Genomic DNA, 11,094 nt, shown 5'->3' with positions numbered 1-11,094 from the left:
ACACTTGACACTAAAGCTAAAACATTTCCACGTGCTAACGTTAAGATGCAAGTTTAGACTGTCCTTGATTTGGTAATTTACTAGCCAATACATCGAGATGAGTTATGTTAAGCTAATGTCAGGCGAGCTGAGAAACATATCAAATAACCCACGTATCTAACGTTAGGTCAACTAACGATAAATGCTATGAAGGAAACTGACACAACCCAGGACACCTAGGTGTTAGCTACACTGGCACAAGTCAAGACGGGCTTACGTTTGCACTGATTTGAGAAGGAGCACAGACAGAAACCTGGTGAGCTGGCCAACCCTATAGCAGTAGCCTGCTAACGTTAACCAAGTTGAACTCGTCTTGCTAGTCAAGCAGGGTGAGCTAACGATGAAGCTAGTTAGCTACGTTAGCTTAGCTCTAGGCTGCAAGCTCCTCCGTGTCCAAATCTGATCAACAAAACATGCGAACGTAAATTCAGCAACTTACCGACTGTTGTTAGCGTTTACCGGTTGTTCGCTATTTCTCTAAACACGGCCGATCAAAAGATTTCTCGAGTCAGAGGAATTGTGTGTTAGCCGTCTCACACTGGCTTCTGCAGGAGCGAACAGTGCTGTCATTTGCTGTCATCACGAGGAGACATGCGCACCCCGCATGCGCAAAGGCTTGTTAAAGGAAGCTTTTCCACCTACAGGCCTACACATGATAATGTGTCTGTAACAATAGTTTGTGCAATTTCTGACAAATCCTACCCCAGTTTTAAATGGAAAACGACATACTACAACCAAATATTTGGGGATTTTCTGATTCACAAGCTATATGTCATATCTTACTGGATAACAAACACAATTGTAATTCCTGTTGATATCCTCGTCATATAGCGGTATTGTGTTCTTCATATTCTCTCCAAAATTACACTTTTTTTTGAGATTTTTGGCTTAAAATCCTGTAAATACCCGAGTGTCAATCTGTCTGGATCCTGTGCCACAGAGGTAATTTTGTTGCACTGAATTAATGTTGAATATTATTTAATTTGTAAAAAAAAACAAAAAAACTTGGTTTACTAATACCACTTGTATCTTTGCCCAGTCTGAATATACAGGGAAAATAAAACAGTATAATTCAAATTATAGTGAAAACGTACATACACTGTGATGTTGCAATCACTCAGATTAGACAAAAAAATGTAATAAATGCTTAAGAGCAACAGATCAGGGGCCACATCCCATAGAGAAAAACTGAAAAGAACAATAGCTCATCCTCTCTCTGGATTTTACATCTGACTGAAATCTAATTTGTTATAATAGCTTATGATTTATGAATTCTCCCTGATTTGCTTGTGTGTGTCCATTTAATAATTTGATTCATTGACTGTATTCACGGTTTTTATTTTTGTGTGCGGTGCAGTGCCATTGTAATGTGTTTTCAAATGTTCTGTATATATAAAGATGGATTAATATGGCAACATATGGTTACTATTTATTGTACTTTGCTGGATTTAGAGTTGTTGCAGAGAGCCAAGATGAGATCATTACAGAAAAATATTCAAGCCGGTTAAAGAATAAGTTGAACTGAATAAATACACATACTGAGCCAGTAAATAGTGTGGTTACAGCTACACTAACATGCACTGACGTACATATATATGGACATGATCTAGGTTTAGTGCTGCTCAAATGGGGGTGAAGAAAAACGAATACATGTATTCTACCACTAGGTGGTGGTCTAATAACAAAGAAGAAGGACACCTCTGGAAAATCCTTGAGTCAACAACCTGTTAGAGTAACTCAAATCAGACATGTTATACCACATTAGTATATTTAAAAAAAAAAGTTGAAAGAATAAAGAGAGGATCTGGATAAGGATATCTCCAAGCATCAGCCAATTTCAAACTCAAGTCATAATATACATATATATATATGTATATTATGACAGTCTTCATAATATACTCATGTAAATGTACTTTGCTATTGCTATTGTTTGCCTAGTGCTATTTATCAAGAAATCATGACCTTGTTACTCAAGATAATCCACAGCCATTGTTGAGAGCAGTTTCATAGGAATGGCAGTTTCATAGGAATGGCTGAAAGTAAATAGTTCCTACATGAAACAGCTCACACGGTCTGTGGATTACCTTGATTAACCGCACCACAAGCCTAGTGACATATAGTCCCATTATATTGGAGGAGGACATCTCTACGGCTGATATCTCCAAAACTAGGCAACTCACACTAAAACAATCTAGATTGATAAATAGCACTAAAGATAAGAGGAATTTTGTGTATTTTTGATTTGGGGTTTAACTATCCCTTAACGGGAAGGGTTTTTTTGTGTGAATACTCCTGCATGTGTGTCATAAAACCATGTAGGAAAACTTAAGCATAGCTGAAGAAGGAACGGGACAGGCGGCTGATGTCTTCAGACATGCTGATCAATGTCAATCTAATTGCCGAATAAGGAGTACCCAAGAAGATAAATACAAAGTCACAAAGTCACTTGTTAAATTCCATTTATTCTATATTTATATATGAGTTATAAACATCACAAAATAGAAAGTCAAGGAAGGTCTCTCACAAAGATATATAATCAAGTAAAAGAGCAACCTTAGATTAGTCAACAATGGCAATGGAAGCAGGCATATCATCACATCTGGGTTCAGTGCTGCAGCTGTGTTAGGAACATTCTTATTTCATAATTTATGTTTTAGTGCAAACAAGGTCTTTGCAGCTCTTGGCTCCAGGGAATCATTCAATATTAATAATAAAATAGGATTTTACAATATAGATATTAAGGTTGCTCTTTTATTGCATATTGTTGAAGAACATACTGTGGTATTAGTTACAATAAGGTCAGGACATGATGTTCAAATTATCTAATATTCAATATATATATATATATATACCTCTTACATGTCTAAGCATCAAATGGTACCTCATTAACATAAATATAATTATAAGCAATATCCATATTAAAATACCTGAATATAAATAACATGCTTTGAGCAAAATAATTGTTCATTTACAATGGTAGTTTAAACAACCTAAGTCAAGAACTGTCAAGCCTTTAGAAATAGCTAAACCTATACATTGCTTTGTGTCAAATGCATTTTTTTTTCGACTGAAGGCCACTTTCAAACAAAGCAATATATACAAGAATGACATCAAGTCTTATCACAAGATGAAATAAGCGCCAACTAAAATTCTTAATCAAGTGGGAAACAAATATGTGGTATGATTGTACTTCTTTGTCTATCAAACAATAATTAACATGGCAAATCAAAACGTACCCACACAACTAATATACTTAGGAAATAATACTTAAGTACAAATAAACAGCTGTAATATTACAACCACTGTAACAAGTTATAATATAAATTTCTTTGAGAAATCAAAAATGGATAAATGTTACAATATGAGACATGGCTGTGCCTACTATTATGTGGTGGCAATGCAATGTTTATTTCATAAATATTGTGTGCTTCATACACTGTCTGCAGAAACTGCACGGATCATACATGTTTACATCTTAAACACCTGGGTAACTTGTGACTAGTCTACATGCAGGCTATTAACTCTTCTGAGTGCAACAGGATCAAAACAAGCCAAAAACAACATAGGGCATCCTTTAAAAGTGTGAGTATATACTGTACGTGTGTTTGTCTTTGTATGAGTGAGTGTTTGTGTGTGTGTATGTGTGTGGGTGTGTGTGACAACAGAGAGAAATAAGAGAAAGATAGAGAGACAGTAGGAGAGATTGGTCACAGATATACACAGATTTCCATATCAATATTCAATTTGCAACATCATGTATTTACAGTATGTACATTTAGTGTAGGTGACATCATTATCATAACTATTTAGTGCTGTCCTATATAATATCATCCAAGAGATGAGGGGTACCAACCCAGTCCAGTGTTCTTGGCTCGGACGCAGCCATGATCATGCACATAAACTGTTTCCCTGTTCTCTTATCTAATGGGTAAATTGTAGTTGGAGTGAACCTTTTGTTGCTCTCCACAAACTCACACAGCTGATTATAGATTTTGGGGTACTCGTGACGAAGGAAGACTCCCCTGGTCCTGAGCTCACGCTGGATATTGACAAAGCACACCTCTCTGGCTTTCCTGCCCTCCTCTCCCTCCTTGTCAATGTCTGGTGTGCCTGGAGGTGGAGTGAGGATGAGAGTTTCCATTTCACTCTCCTTCCTGAGTACCTTTCTGTCAGGGCTTGAGGAGGCCAAGGACACCTTTGCATATTTTCGAACTGTTGGTGCTGGGACCCTTGGTGAAGGTCTGTTAGGCACTAGTTCACCAACAGCTACGGATACATTCAGAAGGAAACATTCATTGGGGTCATACTCGTTACCTGCCTGCTGCAGTTCCTTGCAGTATTCGCCTAGGTTGTCCTTGAAGCCATCCAGCTCTCTGAGAGATAGGTATGTGGGAGACATGAGGAGGCTCTCGAGTCCAACTTGAAGGAAGTTGTCAGCTGTCTCCGGATTAGCAAAACCCAGAAAGAGAACGCCTCTCCCTCTGGAGAGATAGCCAGCTTTTGCAACGCGAGAGAAGGCTTTGTGGATCTCTGTATTCTCTCTACAGAACTTAAGAGAGTGTCGACACACACTGTTCACACGGCCGTACAGACAGCCCTCCTTATGGATCTCCCAGTCATCCCTGCGACAGTTTCGTGAGCAGTAAAAGGTGTAGCAACTGTGACATGATTTGAAGTACAAGCAGGCATTGAACATACTCTCAATCCGGTTGCACTTCTTGTTAGCGCACACCATAGTGTCGTCCTCATCTGTGCTGTGGTCTGGAGAACATTCTTCTGCACTCCTTTGTAAAGCATCACACCCACTATCAGGGTCTTTGATTGTGTCAGGGCTGGATTTAGATGAGGGGAGCTGTGTGTTCAGGCATCCTATGTTTTCCAGTCCAGAAGATCCTCTATCTTTGTTGTCATCTTCAGTAATTAAATGCTTCAGCTGGTCTAAAAGGTCCTCGCTTGACTTTCTGCTAGTTGGTGGTTTGTAATCAACGACCAAATCAGCTAAGAGTTCGTCAAGTTGCTCTAGACTCTGCTGGAGGGAGAAGTTGTTGTGTTTCCTCTCTTTGGTTATGTCCTGTGTATTTTGTGGCTGCTTGTGATGCATTACTCTTGGAGATGGTATCTTTTCACCGTCCGACGTATCCCAGCTGACAGAATGCACATCACGCCGCTTGCTGTTGCCTGCACATAAGTCATTATCTGTTATGGTGATCTCAGGAGTTACAAACCAGTGCCCACTCTTGGTATTCCTCCACGGATTGCTTGAGGCCCTCTCTAACGAGCTTTCAGAGAGCGAAAGGGCAGCATAGCGTCTTGGTGAACTTGAGAGGTTAAGTATAACAGGTTGACTCTGTATGTCAGAGGATGCTGCATGCTTTGCTTGGTGAAACAGGTTCTCATAGCTTCGACCACGGGGCACTGATTGCTCTCTTTCGTGCCGTGGATTTAGAATATTGTCCCAAGACTTGGAGTGGTTTCTGACCTCTGCTCCTAATCTACTTGTTTCCACAGAGCTGTTAGTAAACCACGGGGGTATACTGGGGTCTTGCCTTACTCTTGGTGGTGTGTGCTGAGAGGACTGGTTGGAGTAACCAGATATACTCGAGCGATACCAGTCATCTGAAAAGGCCTGCGACATTCGAGGGTGTCGACGACCCTCCGTATGGTATGGCCTTGATGGAAAGTACTGCTCCTCAGGAGAGCATGGTTTGGAATAAAACAACCTTGAGTTACTCATATAGTATGGATTGGATCGGTTATCCTCTCCATAGTAAGGTTTAGATAGTGGAGTTTGAGAAAAGTATGATCCTGCCTCACTGGTAGAGTAAGGCCTATTATATACAGAGTCTGCTGGTTCTCTGTTGGAAAGGTTTTCTGGGTAATACGACCTGACAGGAAGGGTGTGCACCCATCGAGTCCTTGGATCATACTGACTAGTCATTGTACTACCATGGCTGGTTAGACTGGACCGGTCATCCTGAAAGTATGCTCTAGAATAGGGATGGACTTGATACCGAACTGGGTCCTCTGTATAGAAAAACTTGGTTGGTATGTTAGGATTTGAGTAAGCTCTTTGTTCTTGACTCAGATATGGTGCTGTTGGTGAAGGCATTCTGTGCATGTCTAGATGCTGGTATGAGATAGGAGACATGCTGGTGGTATAGTGGTATCCTTGTCTAAAATCTCCACTGTAGCATTCACTCGGAGTGGGTGTTGGTGAGGACACCATCTGTCGAGGTACATACAAACCTCTACTGCTACTGGCCTGGGAGTATCGCTGCCAAGGATGCTCAGTTCGTGCATTGGGAACCTGCCTAGATGTGTGCTGCAGTACAGCAGCATCTGGTTTAATGTCAACACGGCACCTGACATGAGGGGTTATGGCTGGTTTATCTGGTTTACCCTGCTCAAAACAGTCTGAGACATAGAGGGGGGTCTGAGGCTGCAGTTTGATAGGATGTACATCATTCAAAAAAGCCTTGTTTGAGGAGTAGGATTCTCTATGTGTTTCAGAAGTCATGAAGGTATCTGATGCAGCCTGAGGTGCATCCCTCCCCTTCCTGGCTCCTGGAGGGGACACTGAGATGGGCACAGGGGTGAGAGTGGACTTAATTCTTGGAGCGCTTCTAGATCTTGTTCTCTTTTTAGAGTCTGACCATGTAAGATGGCTGGTTTTATCCTGGTTGGTGTGCTGCTGGAACTGTCTGGTGTTGAACAGATCGGGAGACGAAAAGCGAAGGTGCCCCGGTTGATCTAGTCCATTCCACATTTGATCTTTGTTTATTGTCTGATGCTCAGCCCTCTTGTAAGGGTACTCCATTGAGGAAGAGAGGGACTGCGGGTCATCCAGTGACTCAATGAAGTCAAAGCTACGGCAGTGTCTTTTGTTGATGATTTCTGGTTTGTCTATCATTTTCGAGTCACATTGCCGGGAGGAGTGGAGAGAAATCGAGTGGTTGCTGATGGGATTTAGAGTAAAGTCCCGATATAGTGTTGATGCCAGTATATCAGGGGGATGCGTTCGTGTCATCTTAAAGGTACTTCAATGCTCTCCATTCAGTGTGATTCAAGATCAACACAGCCTGAGGAAAGAAAGAGAGAGAAGAAAACAGATACCCTTCAATGCAAATTAAATGTACAGTGAGTTGTTTACGGCAATAGTTAGATCAGCATATGTTTGATTAGTATGTGAAACAAATCTCGACAGACTTTCTAATATGTTTTATCAAAAAGCATCTATAAAGCTTAATCAGTGAAGTGAATCTGTACAACAACAACCTGACCACATGATACAGACGCCTGTCATGATGATAGTATATATTTAACAGATGTATAGATCATTTGCCAACCAAGTTCATCTCATGAGATAATTTAGCATATTTGAGGCTTTGACCAGACTGGAGACACTGTACGCTAAAATGAACTATTCACATTATCCTGCTCTGCTAACTTGAAGGTTTTTGTATTAAAAGAAAATGCAAAACATAACTTATATGACATAATACCAAATTTTTGGTAAAATTGTTTGGTTGGTATATTAATCATTAAACATGTTAGTAGACAATAATCTTAAAGCTTTTTAAACCAATTTCTAATGAAAATATGATCTGAGATCTTTCATCTTACTGCATAATTGCAGCATATCATGGTTTACCATTAAATCCTGTGACCTATATTAGACAGCTCAAAATGTAAAAGGAGCTGCCCTTGTTTTAACAATTTTTAAAAATGCAATGCAACAAAGCATTTCTGTTTTCTACTGTTTGAATAATTTACATCTTATAAATTAATAATATACAGAAAACTGCTGTGAATCTATGCTTAAGTATATTTTTAAGGGCTTTAAATACTTTCATGGACAAAATTATTCAACAATGGATTTACGTATGATATACACATGGGCGTCCTTGTTGGCACGACCCACAAGCTAATGCTGAGTTACCATCTGTTCATCGTGATGAGAGAGGACTGACCAGCCATCCCCCTGTCATGTCTCCACAACACACCTAAATATCGAGTCCTTTCACACACGACTAACCGTGACAGACAAACCAACAATTTTTATTGTTTGCTTTGCCTCGTTCCTTAGATTTGTTTGTTTCAAATACATATTATAAGATACCGGCGTGTATTTTGCTGCTCCTAATAAAAATAAACACAGCAGCTAGTTGTATGCGAAGGTTCATTTCATTTCAAAACACTGTTTTTAGACATGCATGAATGAATGTCAATAGGTGAAAACATTGCAAATGAAAACCAGATCACAGAGCAGTTGTCAAGATGGATCACCTAAATTTAGTATAATCAATTTGAATGACTTTTCTTTCGATTTACGAAGCGTTTTGTCTCATTTCATAGTAGTAAATACTTTAGAAGTCTTTTAGTGCCTGTGTTTCAGCTGCACAGGTAATTCGAGACTTCAATTTTACTTGCTAAATCCAACAATTGTAGAACAATCTATTCAGGAATTAAATTGTAGTTCAAAAGCAAATTTCCCCGTCTTTTCAAATCCTGTAAAAAAAAATATTTTTCCCAAAAGTCTGCTGTTCTTAAAAACACAGGCAGACATCAGCTGTTATATCACTGTTGGGACTAATGGTCACTAATGATAATTGATGGCCGAAATCATTATAATATAAATACCAACTGTGATACATTTTGTGTCAGTTGTGCCGAAATAGCAGGAATAAATTCCTTATTAATATCCCATCAGTGAAGAATATGTAAATGATGATTGTATGGGTACTGAAGTTTATACTAAATGCCACTAAATGGGGAAAAAGTTCCTTAAATCAATTTTGCTTTCTTACCATCATCTTCCTATTATTCTAGGTTTAAATGAGGTGAGGTGTCAGCAAGATGGCAAGGACCTTGATGAGACTGAGACAATCTATTACACAGCATAAAAATATGCCCAATAAGGTGCAGGATGTGAAGGCTGAACATTCAGGGAGAAGTTCACTTCCACAATCTATCTGTCCTCAAACAGCTATAGCTTCAATACATCAGTGGATATGAACAATAGCTCCCCGTCACGTTGTCTCCAATGATGTTGCTAAAGGAGATATGAATGTGTTCAAGAGACTGTGAAAATAGTCCTGCAAAGCAGCTGTACAAGTCCCAATAGCAATGCAACAAAATGCCATAAGAGATTAATATAATAACAAAATCAATTAAGTAGGTCTACATCACTGTTGACATCACTACTGACCCCCCCAGACACACTTTTAGGTCCCTGTGGAAATCAAGTAAAGTGTTAATATGTTAATGATCTAGGACTGAAGATGAGACAAAATAGCACATTTGTGTTAAATTAGAGGACAGGATGAGAAGCTTGGGCTAACTAAATGCATGTATCCCTTCCTCTACTTATCCTCATGGTCTAAGGATGTTCTTGCATAAAGGGACTACACTTTCCTGCTCAAGTATAAAACCGCATGCCACACACTGTCTCCATGGCTACAGCACACAGCAAAGAAACCATCTAACACTGCTGGAGTTGCACACTCAGGGCACTATTTCAGTCTGGAAAAAAAAATGGACTCCCATTCATTATGAATTGCTTTAATATTGTCTGTGTGGGCAAAATCCACCTGTGACACACAAGTGCAACTTTATATTGACCTTATATCAAAGGATACACCAATGATATTGTTATAATAGCTTATAGAGCCAAAGGCTGTTTTCCTGTGCAAGCATATCATTTTGGTTGCATGAGGTTATGGTTCTACGTGCAGTTTAATATTAATTCATATTCATTAGCTTGGCAGTTTGTAACAATAACTAAAAACTTCGACTGTATTCTGCCAATTTCACTATTTTCACACAATAACAAATGTGATGCCGATTCGCCTGAAACCTCCCCGTGGGGCCATACCGAGGCGCATTGAGCCTTGACGCGTTACCAAATACTTGCTCTAACGCACTTCGACACCCTTATTATTTTGGTGCTGCGGCACGAACGGCCCTCCATCCTCTGTGGCTGACCTAATGCCTTTGAGCCGGGAATTACATAATTTGCAGATAATCAACAAACAAAAAAAAAGCAAACCAGGACAGAGCCCGCCGGGAATGGGGGGATGACTTTGGCTAAGTTTGGAAATGAACGATTGCGCGAGTGAAAGAGGGGCCTTACCGTCTCGCCATTGAGTAGATCGTATGCGGTGAACATGGTGAAGTCTGTGCCGCCTGTTCTCCGCGCGGTGCAGCCTCAGCCCTGCCGTAAGCCTCCCGGAGGCGAGCACTCGTCCTTCATGCTGCCTTACATGTTGTATACTTCACCCAGCGATGCTCTCAGAGTCGCGTATGGCTTTATGCGTGTGCGTGTGTTTGTGTGTGATGGAGGGGAAAGAGGAGGTGTGTCTGAGCCTGCGCTTGTGCGCGAGCCTCTGGAGGCGTGGTTGTGCGTGTTTTTATGGGGAGGGAGGGAGGAGAGGTTGGGGGTGTTGGAAGAAGCAAGGGGTGGGTGATCAGTCTCGGAACAGCAATGCGGTCTCTCCGTTCATCTCGGAACATGGAGCCCGGAGGACTACTGCATGGGCATTTCCGGGGGAACTGCTGTTTGTTTGTGTCCTCCTGCAGTGTAAGGTGCTTTGTAATCAGCTCTCTTCATCGCGAGGCAAAGCGATTCTGACATTTACATTTTTAGAAAGTTTGCAGACAGACTAAAAAAATTGCCTGCAGAATTAGGCATCGCCTACTCTTGACTGGTCACTTCTTATCTTCCTCCTACACTGTTGCACATGCATTATACACGGTGATGAGAAAAATCAGCCTTGTGCCAGTATACTGTAATGTTGTTGCCGTGGTGGAAGATCAATGTGTCATGTAAGGCTGCATGATTTATTATACACCACTTATTTTCTTAAGTAATTGATTAGCCTGTTAGGTCTATAAAATGTCAGAAAATTTCTAGAAGGGCCGTTATAATTTCCCATAGCTTAAAGGTGGCATCTACAAATAGGCCTACCTTGTTTTATTCGACCAAGAGCCCAAAACCAAAAACACCTCGACTCTGGAGAACATCTCAGAAAATGTCCTCTTCTACTCCGTGGAAAT

General features: G+C 40.4%; 2 protein-coding genes across 12 annotated transcripts in view; both read right to left on the bottom strand.

Annotated features, from left to right (window-relative positions):
• Nucleotides 1–641, bottom strand: part of gapvd1 (GTPase activating protein and VPS9 domains 1) — a 28,053-nt gene extending 27,412 nt beyond the window's left edge. For 10 of the 11 annotated variants that reach the window (XM_076104296.1, XM_076104298.1, XM_076104300.1 and 7 more), the window contains exon 1: nucleotides 479–635. The gene's annotated coding sequence lies outside the window, so the exon portion shown is untranslated. Of the gene's footprint in view, nucleotides 1–478 lie in introns of all 11 variants that reach the window. The other variant, XM_076104307.1, reaches the window with a different exon arrangement.
• A 1,840-nt stretch (nucleotides 642–2,481) lies between these two features.
• On the bottom strand, nucleotides 2,482–10,350 carry unm_hu7912 (un-named hu7912). Its single transcript, XM_076104921.1, has 2 exons — nucleotides 10,172–10,350; nucleotides 2,482–7,118 (listed from the first exon to the last, which is right to left on the bottom strand). Exon 2 carries the CDS (start codon nucleotides 7,064–7,066, stop codon nucleotides 3,857–3,859), a length of 3,210 nt encoding a protein of 1,069 aa, XP_075961036.1. The 5' UTR covers nucleotides 7,067–7,118; nucleotides 10,172–10,350; the 3' UTR covers nucleotides 2,482–3,856.
• Between the last annotated feature and the right edge of the window lie 744 nt (nucleotides 10,351–11,094).

Source organism: Anarhichas minor, unplaced genomic scaffold (genome assembly GCF_050575085.1).
Source record: "Anarhichas minor isolate MPS153535 unplaced genomic scaffold, ASM5057508v1 ptg000030l, whole genome shotgun sequence".
NCBI classification, from domain to species: Eukaryota; Metazoa; Chordata; class Actinopteri; order Perciformes; family Anarhichadidae; genus Anarhichas; species Anarhichas minor.
The sequence above is the reverse complement of the archived record's forward strand: the minus strand, read 5'-3'. Positions and strand labels throughout refer to the sequence as shown.